The following is a 16,786-nucleotide window of genomic DNA, read 5'->3' on the forward strand; positions in this document are numbered from 1 at the left end:
AAGCCCCAACCGGGAGGAAATGAAGGGGGCAGGGGCCGTGTAGCCAGGAGCACGAAGCCGCCCCCCGAGAGAGGCTCGGCCGGGCGGGAGCGGCGGGACTCGGGGGGCCGGGCTCGGGGATGCCTTCGGCGGCAGGACGGAGATGCGGGGCGGCCGGCGCCGCCGGTCTCCCGGTGCGGGCGGCGCTGGCCCCGGCCCTCCCCCGTCTGCGGCACCCTGGGACGGGGCTGACGTCAGGAGGAGACGGGGAAATCTCCCAAGAAAACCCTGGAGCGGCGGCCGGGGCTCGCACAGCGCCCGCCGGGCCCGGCACCCCGCCACCGCCCGGTGAGTTCCCCACGCGCGTCCCCGCCGCGCCCGGCCCGCCCCACGCGTGTCGTGCCCGTCCCTCCGGCCGCCCGCGGGCCCTGCCCCGCCCGCCCAGCCGTCCTGCCCCCGGGCTCCCCTCAGCTCCGCGGGGCTCTCCCGGCGGCCGCGGGGCCGCGGAGCGTTCCGGGACTGCGAGACAAAGCCGGGCCGGGCCGTGCGGCCCCTCAGCGCCGCCTCGCCTCCCGCCCCGCGCTCCCCGCTCCGCTCTCCGCGCAATCCTTGACATCTTTATACCGTGTATAAATTCTTTCGGGACCTCTGCGCTTCGTCAGCTCTGACAAATGCGCTGGAAAAGGCAATTCCAGAGGGGTTGCCTCATTTTATAATTTTGTTATGTGTATGTATATATATATATATTTAATTTTTTTTTCCAAAAGCACCGAAACGTTCCCAGCCCCCTGCGCTGCTGCTCGGGGCGCTCCGCGGCTCGTCCCCGGTGAGCTGGGCGGGGAGGCCGGGGGAGACAGCGGCGGGGGCTGCAGCGATGCCCGGAGCCTCGGGCCGCCCCGGCGGGGCTGGGGCTCCCCGGGACGAGCCGGGGCTGTGAGTGATGCGGGCCGGGGCTGTGAGTGATGCGGGCCGGGGCTGCTCGGTGCCCCAGCGGGGCTGCGCTGCCGCGGGGAAGAGCCGGCTGCTGCCGGGGATGCGCAGGGCGGGCGGGAGAGGAGACCCTGGGCCGTCGATGAATTTTCCTTTTCAGGAAAATAATATTCTGCACCCCCGTGCTTTCCCCTTTTTGGTTTGGGTATTTTTGGTTTTGTTTTTATTTTAATTTTAAAAACAGGCACCATTTTTGGGAAGTACATATATCGCGGGTTCCACGCAGCTCCTGTGGCGGAGTAAAGTCCTGGAACTGGGGGAGAAATGGTTTTTCTCCGCCTGTTAACCCCGCTTAAATGGATGTGAGGAATGCCCACCGATGTTATCTTTCGGGGATTTCGTTTTCAGACTCGCCTTAAAAACTTTTACACTGAGCGAGTTTTCTATTATGTCTATCATTTTCTATTATTTCGTCCCCTTTCCCCAAATTTTGCCAACCACACTGCAAACAAAGTCCGAGTCACGAATTGAACATAAAATGATACGTAGTGCTTGAATCGAGAACCTAGATGTTGTTTGCTTTTTTAAATAACAATTTAAATATATATATTTTCCACTTAACAAACCAAAATCCATGTTCTCCAGGTTATTCCCTGCGCCAGCTCCAGCCGCCTATATAAAAACTGACTTCCAAATATTTCCTGAGGTCTACTTCACTGGCAGAACTTCCCCAAAAATCCTTCATTTGCCTGAAATATGAGCAAAGTCCTTGGAAATCCCGCGCTGGAGCCGTGGCCACATTTCCCTGGGAAAGTTTTAGACGAGTTAGAGGCGCCTGAGACCGAGGCAGACTCTTCCTCCCGAAACCCACTGCCGAACAATAACCTGGTGGCTCTGCCACCTCTCTTTTACAGCGCGTTTTATTGTTCATGCATGTGTTATTATGAAAATGTGTATTTCCAAATATATATATATATATTTATTTATATTTATATAAATAACCCCTTCTTATCGGGCTTGTAGTAGGGAGCCCATTTCTCCCAGAAAATGACCGCTGATGAAACAATTCATTATTTCCCTCCCGTGATGAACCACTCGGATATATATTGCTTTTAAATAACAAAAGGGGAGGAGAAAACATTCTCTAGTAAAGCCGAATTCCTTCGTTAGACCGCCTCCTAAACGTGCTAATAAAACTAATTCGTTTTATTTGCCCTGAACTTTTATATCTAACCCGGCGCGCTGATTAGCACAGCCCTCTGGAAGGCGGTGTGTTCCTATCTCTCTCCGAGATGTACCCGTTAAGATACGGCCGTTCCCACAGTGGAACTGGCAGGAAAAGTGTCCCGTGCCTTTATGTCGGCGCTGTTTGCTCCTGGGGCAGTGGAGACGAGCGGAGCTGCGCCGGGAGCAGCGCGGGGCTGCCGAGCAGTGGGGAGAGATCAGCCCTTTGGGGGGAAATAAGAAAAAAAGTCAGAAGGAAAAATTGAAAAGAGAGAAAAAAAAAATATATATATATGGGTAGGGGCGAGGAGGAGAAGGAAAGAAAATAAGAGAAAAAATTAGAAGAAAAAAATATAAAAGGAGGAGAAATAAAATAATATAGAAGATTAATTGAATATGCTCAAAGGTTAATTATTTCTCTGATTTTGCATTTTAAGGGAGGAAATGTGTAGGACTTGCAGAGATTCGCTGCTGTTCTAAGCACATTAAAGAGTCCAACGCATTATTAATATATTTCAGCCCTTCAGGAAATGTCCTCTTGAAGGGAAATGTGTTTCTCCCATCCAACTGCTGGAGCAATTAAGAGGTTGCTCGCCCAAAACAAGGTGGGGGAAACCCACAAGGAAACCTAATGTCGTTCATTCTAAATGTAGCGTCTTTTTTTCTCCTGAAGAGGAGTCTTCAACAAATGCCAACGGAGTGCTCGGGCCTCTGATTATCCTGTTTGAGGCATCTTTTTGAGCCCACAAAAAAGCCACATTTCGGGATCTAAAGATGCACAGAGTAATATGAGCAGGCTGCCTAACAAACTCCGGTGCCCCTTCCTCTGTCAATTAATCAGAAAAGCATGTTCGCTCTGCCCAGAGAGGGAATTGTGTGGCTATATTGTGATTTTCCCCTCTTTTTCCCCCACCTAGGAAAAAAAAAGAAAATGTATTTCTGAGCTGTCCATCCTCCGACGCTGTCGTTGCAGTGCAATGACACTCGCACTCACATCAGGTTTATCAGAGATAAATCCAAACCTCTGCTATCAGCAAATTCATATTTTCTTGGAGCAGAGTTCAGTGCCTGTGGTCTGACATATGCGAGGAGGGCTGGAAGGCAGCTCCTGGCAAGGGTGAGACTGTGCCGCCAGAGGTTTGGGGGTAAAAGAAGTTGTCCCAGGTCGGACAACTACAAAATGATTTTATTTTCGGGGTTCTGGTAGAATGACTGCCGAAGTGAACCAGCACCATCCCACTCTACCCCCGGCAGCTTCCAGCTGCAGAAAACCGAATAAGAAAACCGTTTCTCCAGCCGTCAGTCGCTGCATTTCAAGAAAGCCTTGGGGTATCATTTGTATCTGTCAGAGAACATTAAGCCTTCAACTTTTTCATCCCGAGTTTTTTCAAGCGCTGCCGCTGGCCGCCGCGCACGGGGGAGCCCCGGAGAGGGATGCGGATGGCGGGGCGGGGAGGCAGTCCCGGGAATCCCAGGTGCCCCGGGAAATGTCCAAGGCCAGACACATCCTCGTGTGTTTCCCGTCGTGTTTCAGTGGCGGGGAGAGCAGAGGTGGTGGGGCAGGGTCGGCCGGACCGAGGGGAGCGGGATGGGGCAGGGAGGCAGTGGGAGGCCCGGGGGAGCATCCGAGGCGCGGAGGGGCCCTGCGCTCCCGCGGAAGGCGGAGGCTTGGCTGACATACGGAGGGACGAAGGCTACGAGTCCAAAAGAGGCTGATTTCGTTTTGCTATACTTCTTAGGAAAATTGCTGTCCTGGCTGCGCAGAAGAGGACAGGCCGGCCGGGAGCCAGCGTAATTTTCCACCTTCTCCTCCTGAGCGATTTAACACGCACTTCAGCCTGGGTTTCTTCCCTCTCTCTGCTTCCCTCTCCACCCCGCCCGTGGGGGACCGGGCTCTGGGTCCGGAGGAGGTCGGGGGGTTCTGGGGCTCCTTTCGCCGTTTTGGGGTTCTGCTTCATTTTCCCTTCAGGCCAGGGGAGAGCAGAGCTTTGCCTTGCGCAGGGGCATAAACGCGGATCTCCACCTCGCGTGTAAGGGTCGTGCTTTTCATTTGGGGTGATGGTGTTTTGGGGCAGGACACCCCCGGAACAGTTCCCCGACGGACACAACCCCCACGGTGCAGCCCACCAACCCCCGCGGTGTGCTCCGTGCTCCTGCACACACTCCAGCGTGCATCACGCGTGGTCATCCCCTGGGTCACAGCCACGCAGCAGCAGCAGCAGCAGCCGCGTACCCGCGGGGCACTTTTTGGATGGTTCCATTGTTAAAAGGCGTTTTCTTGCAGCAAGTCCGATCTCCTGCGTTCGGCGAAGGGGGCGCCGGGGGAGGTTGACGGTCTTGGTTTGGGCTTGGTTTGGCTGGGATTGCATTGTTTGCTTTTGGCTTGGTCTGGTTGCATTCGTTGCGGTTTGGTTTGGGTTTGGTTTGGTTTGGTTTGGTTTGGTTTGGTTTGGTTTGGTTTGGTTGAGTGGACTTGAGTTAGGTTGAGCTGGATTGGGTTTGGTTGGACTGAGTTTGTTTGGAGTTGTTTGGACTGCGTTTGGCTGGGTTTGGTTGAACTGAATTTGGTAGAGTTTGAGTTGAAGGGCTTCTCCCTTCTCTCTTGCCTCACTACAGCTGTTTTTTTCAGAAGGCTTCCATCTCTTCTCGGGTAGAGGTGCGATTGAGAGGAGGCGTCTTCATTTTTGTAACAATTCCCAATAATTTATAGACTGAATCTGAGTCTATACAACGGTAATAAATCTGAAAAGGAAAAACTGGCAGAGACTGAACTTCACCACCTGATATACGGCCCAGGTGGCTTGGCATTGGCTGCAACCACCGCAACCAGCCGGGGATGGGAGCCCGTCTCCGAGAGCAGGAACCCCCTCCAGACACCTGGCGGTGAAACGGCCCTGTCCCCTCGGGGACAGTGATAGTCCTGCTCTCGGACAGACGCGTCTCTTCTTCATGGGGCTGTCACTGGCGTGGCCAGCGCTGATTTATTTCTAAGCGCCATCCTTAGTTCTGGGGTTATTTATAGCAGGAGGAAGCAGAGCGGGTTTATTTGCGGGTTTCCAGCCTTTTCTAGATCCCTGACGCAGTTCCTAGCCGGGGGTGCCGGGGTCGCGGAGCAGCGGTGCTCTCCGGCCACCCCACGCGGAGCGTTCCCACGCGAAGCTGTCCCGCAGCCCCGGTGCCCGCTGGAGCTCCGCGGGGCCCGGCCCCACCCTCCCTCCGCCTCTGCCCGGCCCTTCCCACGCCCACGCAGGTCGCGGCTCCCCGGGGATGTCCTGCCGGAGTCTCTGCGGCCGGGCTGCCGCGGCCCCTCCTTCCCGCAGCTCCTCAGCCCCCGCGGGGCTCTGGGAGAAGGGGGAACCCGAGTGCCCCGTCCTGCCCGGCCAGCGGGGCCGCCGCGCCGCGTTCAGGTCTCGGGAGGAGCGGGCGGCTCCGGGTGGGACATCAGAGCTGGCTGCGAGGTGAGACGTGACGTCACGGATGCAGCGAATGACGTCACGCGAATGGAGCCGTGACGTAGCGCATAGCGGAAGGAATTGTCGCATCCCGAGCAGCGCGCCCTTGGATGGGAGCAAAGAGGAGAAGGCGCAGATCTGGGGGTGACCGCCCTGGGGACGTGCTCTGTTGTCGTGCCATAAGTGTCGCGAGCAGCAGCAGGAATGACCGGGAGGATTTGGTTCTGTGCTGTAGGACTGTGCCCGCTGCAGAGAGCGCAGAGTGAGAGGATGCCTTAAATCCACGTATGATTTACGTATGAGACACACAGACAAGACAGATACATGGTATGGAATAGATAAATATAAGATATCGATTGGATAGATCCATGATATATTCTCCCACTGCCCAGCCGTGCTCAGGTGTGCAGTGAATGCCCGCCCACACCACGGCCCGGGCGCGGACACTCCTGGAGATTGTCAGGAGAGAACCGGGAGCTGCTCCGGGTCCCCAGGGCCAGCCCGTTACTCTCTGTTTAAGGCCCGTATCAGGGGATGTCTGCCCCGGTGACACCCAGGTGACACCCAGCCCAGGAGGAGCCGAGGCCTGCGATCGCCTGGGAAGACAACGGGACCCAGCATTACCGCGGCCGCCGCCTCGGCAGAATCACGCCGGTGCCCGGGCAGAGCCTATCTTTGCGACTAGCAGGGAGGAATTGAGCCGAGAACGAATATTTTAAAACGAGATTTTATAGTACAGAATAAAAACTGTAATTAGGTTCATGATTAAAAAAAAAAAAAAAGCACAAAGGAAAATTAAAAGGAACGAAAAATATGTTGCCTCTGGTTCAGAGGCTGCTGTGAGCAGCGGGTTTAAAATAGTCGGAGCAGAGCCGGGCTGTTGGCAGATTCGTGGAATCATAGAAACATCAAGGTTGAAGAAGACCCTTAAGGTCAACGAGTGCCACCGCCTCCCTCCAGCACGGCGCTCTGGGCCCCGTCCCCCTTCCGCCGAGGGCGGGGAAGCCCCCGCAGGCCGACCCCGGGCTGCCGCCCACGGAAATAAGGGGAAAGAGGGGACGGTGAAGGGTCTCAGACACGATGCACATTTGCAGTGTATTCACCTCCTTCCTCTTTGGGAGAAAGGCCGCTCCCACCTCTTGCTTCTCACGCTGGAGGAGGTCTCCATCCTTCCCGTGCCTTCTGCATCAGCTGAGCCCCTCGAGGCCCAGAGACCCTGGTAAATATTTGCGTTTTAAACCACGTCCATCTTAAACAGCCCCTAGGTTGTCTGGTTCACCTCTGGTGCTCGAAATTCCCAGTTGTTTGCAGACTCCTGAGCGAAGTTCAGCCGGGAGCGGCAAAAAGGCAGAAGGACATCAAGATGTGACTAGAAAAAAAAAATCAACAAAAAGAAAAAGAGCTCGGGAGAGCTGATCCTGATAGCACCCACATGTGCATCCCCTGAACGGTGCTTAAGACCAGAGGTGAAGGGGTTGGGAGCTTTGGGCTCTCCCCCGCCGGGGGTCCCCGGGCCTTGCGGGGCGCTGCCGGTGGGGCGGGCCCGGCTCCATCACTCCGGAGGGGCTGGAAAAAGCCTGCGCTGCTGGAGCACTGCTTCCCTCCACTTTTCCATAAAACAGTTCAAAAGTTCTTTCCCACATCTTTACTTGATTTGAAAGCAAAATAGGGTGTCAGTATAGATCAGTTAAAGTGAGCCGAGAAGGTAGAGAGGAGAGAGGATCGCTTCCCTAGGCAGTCACAGCCAGGGTCTTCGTCCCATTTCCTTTCTCCCCTTTCCCCTCACCCCTGGTACCCGCGGTTCCCACCTTCCTTCCCCCGTAGGATTTTCCACTACGCCAAAACACCGAGGTGTTATCCAGGAGGTCTAAGGCCGTCTCCCGGCCTGCCTGGGCAGCTCCAGGGACCGGCCGTGCTCCACACGCCCCTACTTCGGGACAGGGTGCACCAGTGACCGCTGCAGGAGATGGGGTCTGCCGAGGAAAGGTAGGGGTCTCCCACCCCCTCCCCGCCGGCTGCCCCGGTCCCTGGACTGGCACAGTCACAGGGACCCCTCCCGAGGGTCACCGCGAGTTCGGCTGCAGCAGGAAAATGATTCGTTATTAATCATGTGCTGAAAGATGATGTGATGGGAGAGACGGCACTGCCGCTGCTCCCCGAGCTGCGTTCCCCCGGACGTCAGGCAGGGCCCGGGCAGTTCTTTTATAACCCCCGCAGCTTAGAAAATAATGTTTAAAAAGGTTAAAACCAGTTCAGACGGAGCCCACAGCCCAAGCACACCTCCAGGAACATATTCCTGGTGGGACTAAAACATGTGATGGGGTGGCTCAGACCCGCGCAGAGATACTGGGGAGTGCGCGGGTGCGCATCCACTGCTGGGTGCGGAGGTTCCGCGGCCGTGAGGTCCAACCTGGAAGGGTGTGGGGATACCCGTGGGGACGCCGTGCTGCGCGGGGCGCAACCTGCGCGCTGCCGGGTGGTGGGGGATTACGAAGGGGGGCGAACTGATGGGGTGCTGAGGGCGGGCGGGGATCCCCAGAGAATTGTTCGCTTTTCCATTCGTTTGTGAAATATTTTTAATACATCACCGAGTTTGGGGGAGGAGGCGGGTGAAGGGAAGGAGGAGGGAAGGCACCCCCGAAGGAGCCGCGGCCAGGCGGCGGGGGCCGGGCAGGGGGCCGCGGGTCTGGCCGCGGGCGCGCTGGGGGCGCGGATGGCGAGGAGAGCGGAGGCAGGTCCCGCGCGGCCGGGCTGGGCCAGCGCTAGATGGAGTGATGCATGAGCGAGACGGGGAGGTTTTAACCTTCAGGGGGTGGAGCCCCGTTTAACTACAGGCATTTGTTCTAGGGCAGGTCACTTTAATCTCTTTAGCTTTAAACTGTCCAACTCGCAACTCGCGTTTCTCTATAAGGGATCTTTACCACTTCCCTGCCTATGCGGCCGGAGCGCCGTGCCTCTCCCCAGCAGAGACAACCGCCTTCCAGGCGCTGCCCAGATTGCTTCCGACACCCTTAAAATAATACTGTTAGTAATAAGTGGATTTGTTTTTGGTTTTTGTTGATTTTTTTTTCTTCTTAAAAAAAAAAAAAAAAAAAAAGCTCCTTGTTCCTTTCCGTGTGGAATAAACACCTGCAAACTCCCCCAGGCAGCCCGGCGCCCCTGCCATGGATTCCTTTAAAGGTGGAATGAATTTGGAGAGACTGCCTGAGAGCTTGAGACCCCAACCCTCTCATGACATGGCTTCCAGCTTCCATTTGCAAAGATCCTCGGAACCCAGAGACCCGATCGACAACTCAGCCAGTGAATCCTCCGACACGGAGGTGCCAGGTAACCCTCCCCCTCCCCGCGCCCCCCTCCGTGCCTCCCCCTCCCCACCGCGCCTTCCCTCCGCGGGCGGCCGGGGGTGCTGCGCCTGCACCCCCCGAACCGGAGCCGATGGAGGGACAGGGGTGAGCAAGAGCTGCCGGTGATCGCGGGGAGCTGAGCCCCGGCAATCGGAGCGGGGGGCAGGGGCGCTCCTGGAGCTGCCGCCCCCACCGTGCCCGGCGCTGACAGCCCGCCGGGGGGGACACATGGCTCCATGGTCCCATCCCGGGAGCAGCTCTCTTTTATTTATTCTGTCTGTTTTTAAATTAAAAACTGTGGTTATTAATTGATGGGGTCGGGGGGAAGGAGGGACTCTTCAGGGAGTACAGTTTTGCCGGATGTTTCTGAAATAATGTCAGCTTTTGCCCGGGTTTATTTTCCAGCTCGGGTGGTGCAGAGATGGAAAAAGATCTCTCTGTCGGCGAAAAAAAAAAAAAAAAAAAAAAAAAAGAAAGAAAGAACAGGCAAAGCCAGAGAGGCAAGGGGGGGCCAAGGCAGGCAGCGCAGGCCGCTGCGGAGGGGATGTGCGCGGCCGCGGAGAGGTTTTGCTTGGGGGCTGAGAACTTTCCCCTTAGAAAAGGAGAAGGATCCCCATGCCCTGACCACCGTGTGCGAGGGCTACAGGAAACGCTGTGCTCTCCCAGATTGCATTTAATTAAAATAACAACATTTTCAGAATGACAAGGGAAAGGTAGAAAAGAGGAACAAAAGCTTCAAGAAGAAGCGTGATATTCCTTCTCCAGCAAGACTGTTTCAGAGAGAGTTTATGTTTTATAGATTTTTAATTTTCTAATAGCTATTGTTGCTCTTCGGAGTTTTAACCTAGAGAGTGGCTATGTAAGAGTCAGTCCCAAAGTGGCACTCGGTGATAAAGAGGGTTTGGGTTGTGCCTCCCGGCCTGATTCGCAAACAAAGTTAGGGACCGGCGTCTGGAAGGGACACTGAGATTAGAGGGGATTATTGGAGATTAGAGAGGGAGATTTGCTCCATTTTGCCCTACCCCTATGTGTGACCCCTCGGTGCTGCCGGAGGGCTGAGGAGCTGCCTGCTTTTCTTCTCCGAGAACCTGCAAAATACCTTCAGATTTTTTTTTTTTTTAATGGGAAAAATAGTTACAAAATCCCATTAAAGATGCCTTGCCTTACGATTTGGAATTGTATCACAGCCCTGCGGTGAGGCCGGATTTTTAGGAAAGCCCGGGAGAGGGGCGAGGGGACCACTACCAAAGCCCATCGGTACCTCTGGCTCTTCCTGATCGCCCCCCGCTCCCTCTCGGCCCGGTTTATCCGAGCTGTTCGCAGCCCAGAGCGGGAGGATTTCTTTTGGCGGGGATATTTTTGTTTCTGTTTCGCCGCCGCCGCCGGGCCATGCGGCTCGGCCGGTCTGGGGACCAGCGGTCCTGGGGCCATGGGCTCTGTGCTGAGAGGCCTTGCTTGCCCTGCAAACCTCGCAGAGCCATCGGCCCCTTTTGGGGGTCGGCTGAGCAGCTGAGGCTCGCTCGCAGCCTCACCCTTTTGCCTGTGAAGGGTTCCCAGCAAGGTGCGATTCAAGGGTGACTTTGCAAGGACGAGTCCTCCCGGGCTCTGGATTCAGCATGCAATTATTTTTAGATTCGCGCTTACCTCGCAGAGGTCCGAGCTGTAGAAATGCCCCCGGGCCCGCCGGCGGGGAGGGAAAACGCTCTGAAAGAGGGTTAAAAACACCACAAACGCTTAAAAGGAGGAGGAAAAAAATCTCTAAAGGAGAAACTCGCCGCGGTTTCCTGCAGCAGCAGCAGTAGGACCGAGGCCGGGGGTTGCCGCGGCCCCCGGCCCTGCACGCCCCGGCCGCCGGGGCCCAGCCCGGGAGCGCTTTGGTTCAGGGCCTTCAGTCCCTCCCCGAGCGCTTTAACCGGGACAGACCGGGCTCAAACCGGACTGGGAGAGCCAGAGAGCCCCTTACGAAAGGGGAGAGGGGGTTCGCAGGGCCGGTATTGAATTCCTGCTCCCAGCCCGCGCAAATCCCGGCCGAGAAAACCCTCTTGGATGTTTTTTTCTTCCCCTCTTCCGAAACGGTTTTTGCGAAGGGCTTTGCTCAGCCCTGTGTTAAAATAAACACCAAAATCCTAAAATATCAAGAATAAAATAATTATGAAAAGATAATGAAGTGGGGGAGCGAAGAGGGGCTTTTTGCAATTAATTGCTCATGGGTTTTCCACCTCTGCCCTTCCAAAGTTTCCTGTCGTGGCCGAGCACGACAAAGACAATAGAGCAAAGATCGCACCTTGGTTTGGAGGGAGCGAGAAGGTGCCGTAAGAAAGGCAGAGCGGCCGGTGATAGCGGACCTCGCTCCCCTCGAATGCAGTCACCCTTCGGGCCCGCTTCCAGCCGCTTTGGGGGTCCGTCCTGCCCGGGCCCGGCACGGCTCCGTGCTCCTTCCCCAGCCGCCCGGGGAAAGGCCGCTTTGGGCTGCGGGGGCTCGCTGTGCTCAGCGGAACACGGGTGGGTGCCCCCAAGCATCCCTCCGGCAGGGGTGGGCAGCTCTGGGTGCGGGGGTATCTGCCTTTGTGTGCCTGTGTTGGGAAAAAACTAAAGCAAAAACAAAAACAAAAACAAAAAAAAAAACCCAAAGAAAAAAAATAAAAAAGCAAAACAAAACAAAACAAAACAACACCAACCATCCTCGACCCCCTCGCAGAAAAGGAACGTAGCGGAGAGCAGAAAAACGAGGACGGGGCCGCCGACGACCCTGCGAAGAAGAAGAAGCAGAGGCGGCAGCGGACCCACTTCACCAGCCAGCAGCTGCAGGAGCTGGAGGCCACCTTCCAGCGGAACCGCTACCCCGACATGAGCATGAGGGAGGAGATCGCCGTCTGGACCAACCTCACCGAGCCCCGAGTCCGGGTAAGAGGGGCTGCAGCCCTGCCGGGGGCGAACTCTGCTCTGGGGCCGCCGGAGCGCGGGGGGCTCGGGGAAGCTGCCCCTTCTGGGAGCGCTGCGATGGTTTGCTCTGGGCTAGATTTTAATGACCAAAACTGGGATCCGGGCCGGAGAGGAGAAATTCAGCTCTCGGCCACGGAGAGATTCCGCCCGGAGCGGGTGGCGACCGCCGGCCTCGCACTGCGGAACGGTTCGTAAAGCGGGCGGCGAGAGGTGCAGGGAGCAGCGAAAGGCCAGGGTGGGGAAGGGTCTGACTGTGGGGGGAAGAACCCTCCGGACTGGACAAAACGCGGCGCGGGGATGGAGCAAGGTCCCATCCGAGCAACTTCCCCTTGCTCTGGTTATTCCCAGTAATCGCAACGGCCATCTCCCAACAAACCACCGCCCCTCGCTATTGCGGCACCGGGACGGCGAGATCCAATCCGCACGGTGCCGGTCTCGGTGCCGGCCCCTCCCGGCCGCGCATCTCCCAAGGCCGCGGGCTGTTTGTGGAAGCCGAAAGCGAAGGGCAGGGGCTGGGGAGCGGTCGCAAAGTCAATACGCGCTGAAGAAACAAACTCGTACCGCGAAGGAGCTCGAGTTTTACACGCGTCGGACCTCATGCCACCATATACATATAGCGTATATATATAATATATATATATATAAAAAATAAATATATATATGTGAAATCGAGCGTGGGGACAGGTGGTGCGGGGCCTGCTCTGGCGTTCCGGAGGAGCTGGCCGGGCCGGGGAGAGCAGGCTCTGGGCTGCGGATACCTGCGCTGCCCTGCGCGCATCTGCGCACCGTCGGTGGGGTGCGGGGGCTCCTGTGACCCCGCACTCACCGACACGTGTCGCTCCCCCTCTTAGCCAGGTTCGGTAATGTTGGTGCACACGCCGAGAAACGTGTGTATATATATATATATATATATATATATATATATATGTGTGTGTGTGTGTGTGTGTGCTTCGGCAGTTCCTTAAAGAGATTTATGAGTGAAAGATCCTGGCAAAGAACGACCGGGCCGAAGCGGTTCGGTCTCTTGCGATCTATCGCAAGTGTTTTTTTCCACCCGAGACATTTCCCCGAGCGGTTTCGGCAGTGGTCGCACACCACGGGGCCGTGGGCTAAAGCACCGGAGGAAACGGGAACTGCGGAGCGAAGCCCCACTGCATGGAAAATCCACTTTTTCTTTTTTTCTTCTAGTTTTTTTCTTTTTAACTTGGCAATTAAACTTTGAGTGGCCAAATCGGATTACAGAGAATCTGCTTTAAACATTTAAAAAGTAAACACCCATCTGAAACAAATGCGTCTGAAAGCATTGTCTTAATTGAGTTTAAAACAAAACAAAGCCCGAGCATTAATACTGGTTGAATATTTCAGGGAGCAAATATAACTAAAATACGAGTTGCAATTAACATAATTTCGTTCTCATTCTGTGTGGAGATGTTTGGGTTTGATGTTCTGAGATGGCAGATTGCAAATCTAACCTTAATTTGCTATGAGGGCCTTCCTTTAAAATGTCTAGGAGCCATAATTAAAACTATTACCCTCATTTTCAGGAAATTCCTGTCTGGAAGCACCTTCCGAGGAGCATATTACAGGTTTTGAACATGTTGGCTTTCGTTTCCTATTTATACAACATTCTTTTTATTATTGTTATTTTTTAAAATAGACTCCGCCATCCGTTCCCCCACGGAGTTTCCATCCTTGAGCCCGGTATTTAATAATAGTTGTGCCATTTCTGCGCCGGGAGGGGAGGCCCCAGGAGCCGTCCCCCGCCCTCGTCCCGGCTCCGGAGGGAGCGCAGCCTGTCCAGGGCCGGGGCCCCGGTGTTTTCAGGGAGCTCGTGGGCCCCGGCTCGGTAGGAGAAAGTCGGGGTGCGGCGGGGAGGATGTTGTAAGGGAGCCTCGCCGGCGGAACGCAGAACGATGCAGATTTTAAACCAATATTTAAAGATTTTTGGAGCTGCCCGGCTTCCATCACAGGGGACTCAAATGGTTTCCGAGGAATCGATATATATATTATATAAAAATAAATAAGAGTGAGACTGGAACCGGTTTTTCGCATCAAACATCAGGACCAGCTCCTCTTCTCTGTTTCCCGGTTAGGGCTGTACATTCTCATTAGATATAAAGGCAGAGGCTGCATCCATCCGAAGGCGATGCGGGGATTGATTTTTTTTTTTTTCTTCCTTTTTTTTTTTTTTTTTTTAAACCTAAACATACTAATCCAATCCCTTTTTTTATGATCTGTAACAGGGGACTTTTATTACACAGCATTAGCGTTCGGAAACGCGGCAGAGCCCGGGCGAGCCGGCCCTAATCAGAGCGGGCCGTCTCGTCGCTCCCCGCCTGGATCGGGAAAGGGGCGGCGGGGAGCCGGGGGCCGGGACAGCCTGGAGGGGCTGCTGGGCAGAAAGGCGGCTGCTGCATCCCGGCTGCTGCATCCCGGCTGCCTCATCCCGGCTGCCGCATCCCGCTGCACTGAGAGGGATGCTCAGAGCCCGACGTGCTCGCAGGCACCCTGTGCAGCGGGACCCCATCCCGCGGGGGCGGGGGGCGGCGGGGACAGGCGGTGCGGGGCCGCGGAGCCTGCTCTGGAGTCCCGGAGGGGCTCCCGGGAGGAGCAGGCGCTGGCTGCGGGTACCTGTGCTCCCCTGAACACCGTCGGTGGATTGGGGGGCTGCCGTGGCCCCACACTCACCGACACGTGTCGCTCCCCCCTCCCCACATAGGTTTGGTTCAAGAACCGCCGAGCCAAGTGGAGAAAGCGGGAGCGGAACCAGCAGATGGACCTGTGCAAGAACGGCTACGTGCCCCAGTTCAGCGGGCTGATGCAGCCCTACGATGACATGTACGCCGGCTACCCCTACAACAACTGGGCCACCAAAAGCCTCACCCCGGCGCCGCTCTCCACCAAGAGCTTCACCTTCTTCAACTCCATGAGCCCCCTCTCCTCGCAGTCCATGTTCTCGGCGCCCAGCAGCATCCCCTCCATGAACATGCCCTCCAGTATGGGCCACTCGGCCGTGCCGGGCATGGCCAACTCCGGCCTCAACAACATCAACAACATCAGCGGCTCCTCGCTCAACTCGGCCATGTCCTCGCCGGCCTGTCCCTACGGGCCACCGGGCTCGCCCTACAGCGTCTACCGGGACACTTGCAACTCCAGCTTAGCCAGCCTCAGACTGAAATCAAAGCAGCACTCGAGTTTCGGCTACAGCAGTTTGCAAAGCCCCGGCTCTAGTTTAAACGCCTGTCAGTACAACAGTTGACGGACTTGACACAAACCACCTCCGACAAAGCACCCCCGACAAAGCGAAGCGGAAGCAAAGCTACGTTTAACAAAAAAAAGAAAAAAAAAAATAAACCCGATGATAATTAAAAGCAAAACCCTAGCAAGTGAGAAAGGGAAAAAAATAAAATAAACCACGCACTCACCCCCACCCCCACCCCCCAAAAAAAAAAAAAGCCCCAAAAACTCCGCGGACTTCGACTGTCTAGGAAAAAAAAAAAAAAAAGGCAAAACAACGATGCAACCAACAAAACAGCGCTTTAAAAATATTTTTAAAAAAAAAAAGAATTTAAAAAATAATAATAACCCCATCTAAAACCGTAAACGGACCAGAAAACTTTTGCAAGAGACACCGAAATTTGGTACATGGATGAGTTGCAATTTTTTTCTCTGGATTATGCGGGTTGTATGTGTTTACTTGAACTTGCACAGGAGCCGGCAGGGCGGCCGCTGCCCCGCGGCGAGGGCGGCAGGAGGGGACGCCTCGGTGGTAAGAGCTGGTGGGACCGTTCTTGGCCGCTTGTCGCACGGGAAGAGTTTGGTTAATGTTTACCACTGAGAAACAGAATCACACTCGGAAACAAAAAAAAAAATGGTTGGGGGAAGAGGGGAGGGAAAAAAAACCAAATCGCAGAATAGAATCTGCAGGGGAAAAATGGTTGAAATATTAGGTATGAAACTATTAAAATAATAATGACAAGGGTCAACCACTTATAGAAGGTTATATTTATATCTACCGTTGCATTGTGCCGGATCATTGTCCTTGGCCGTTGAATAAACTGTTTTTAAAATGCATGATTCTTGATGTTTTTTCTTTAGTTGGAAGCTCTAATCCAGTCATTCCTGATACTAAACAGCTCAAGGTTCCTACCTCTTCATCCTTTCCAAAAGACTGCAGTATCCCTGGTTGTGAGAGAGCACAGAAACCCTTCAGCAATGCAAAAACTGTTCATTTTTTTCCCCATCCAAAGTCTTATCCTGATAATGAAATTATCATTCATCTTCATTTAAATGCAGGGGGTGTTTTTTCTCTTTGAAAAGTAAAACCGAAAACCAACCCCCGTTTATAAAGTCTCGGAAAAAAGACGAAAAATTGCTCGTTATGAAGTGATTTCAGATACTGCCTGTCTGCTAGAGAAACAGCGAGCCTCGGCGTCCGGAAAGGTTCTTAGCAAAGCTGAAAGCATTCCTTGCTTTTGTAAATGTGAAGGAAAAACAAGGAACCAAAAAAAATTCTTAAGGTGTTATTATCTTAAGGTGTTATTATGTAAATATAGATACTTTTACAAGTGCTTGTTGGAAAAAAAAACCATCAAACAAAACATGGAAATTATAAATATGATTTTTATTAATACGCATACAAAAGGCATATGAAGTTTAATTGCAGGCATATTTGTTGCTTATTTTTGTCGATACTTATTACCTGTAGATGACAAAGAGACATAAAATGCACACGGTACTTCTTTCCCAGTGTATTTCACACCTGTGGTAAACGTTACGCTGGATGTTTCAGTTATGCTGTTGTGGATAAGGATGCAGTATATATATTGTTTTATAAGTTATGTTTTGTGATTTTTTTTTTCAAAATTAAGAGCATGGGAATAAAAAAGAAAACTTAAAAAAAAAAAAAAAACT

The 16,786-nt window shown here is 54.2% G+C and overlaps 1 protein-coding gene across 2 annotated transcripts; it reads left to right on the forward strand.

The window, feature by feature from the left end:
- Window positions 1-254: 254 nt before the first annotated feature.
- Window positions 255-16,677, forward strand: PITX1 (paired like homeodomain 1). Of its 2 annotated transcripts, none has more exons than XM_005523513.3 (4): window positions 255-327; window positions 8,731-8,912; window positions 11,628-11,833; window positions 14,592-16,677. In XM_005523513.3, the coding sequence occupies exons 2-4, from the start codon at window positions 8,750-8,752 to the stop codon at window positions 15,129-15,131; spliced, it is 909 nt and encodes a 302-aa protein (XP_005523570.1). In that variant the 5' UTR covers window positions 255-327; window positions 8,731-8,749; the 3' UTR covers window positions 15,132-16,677. The 2 variants fall into 2 exon arrangements, with proteins under 2 accessions (XP_005523570.1, XP_005523571.1); XM_005523514.3 differs by lacking the exon at window positions 255-327 and adding an exon at window positions 8,478-8,609.
- Window positions 16,678-16,786: the final 109 nt, after the last annotated feature.

Source organism: Pseudopodoces humilis, chromosome 17 (assembly GCF_049639895.1).
Source record: "Pseudopodoces humilis isolate 2021_Gansu_Grassland_sample_001 chromosome 17, ASM4963989v1, whole genome shotgun sequence".
NCBI classification, from domain to species: Eukaryota; Metazoa; Chordata; class Aves; order Passeriformes; family Paridae; genus Pseudopodoces; species Pseudopodoces humilis.

Excerpts from the sequence above, each read along its gene's own strand:
- PITX1 (XM_005523513.3), top strand. The coding sequence starts at position 8,750 with ATGGATTCCTTTAAAGGTGGAATGAATTTGGAGAGACTGCCTGAGAGC. Across the intron at positions 8,913-11,627 it reads CTCCGACACGGAGGTGCCAG|AAAAGGAACGTAGCGGAGAG; the intron begins GTAACCCTCCCC and ends ACCCCCTCGCAG. Across the intron at positions 11,834-14,591 it reads TCACCGAGCCCCGAGTCCGG|GTTTGGTTCAAGAACCGCCG; the intron begins GTAAGAGGGGCT and ends CTCCCCACATAG.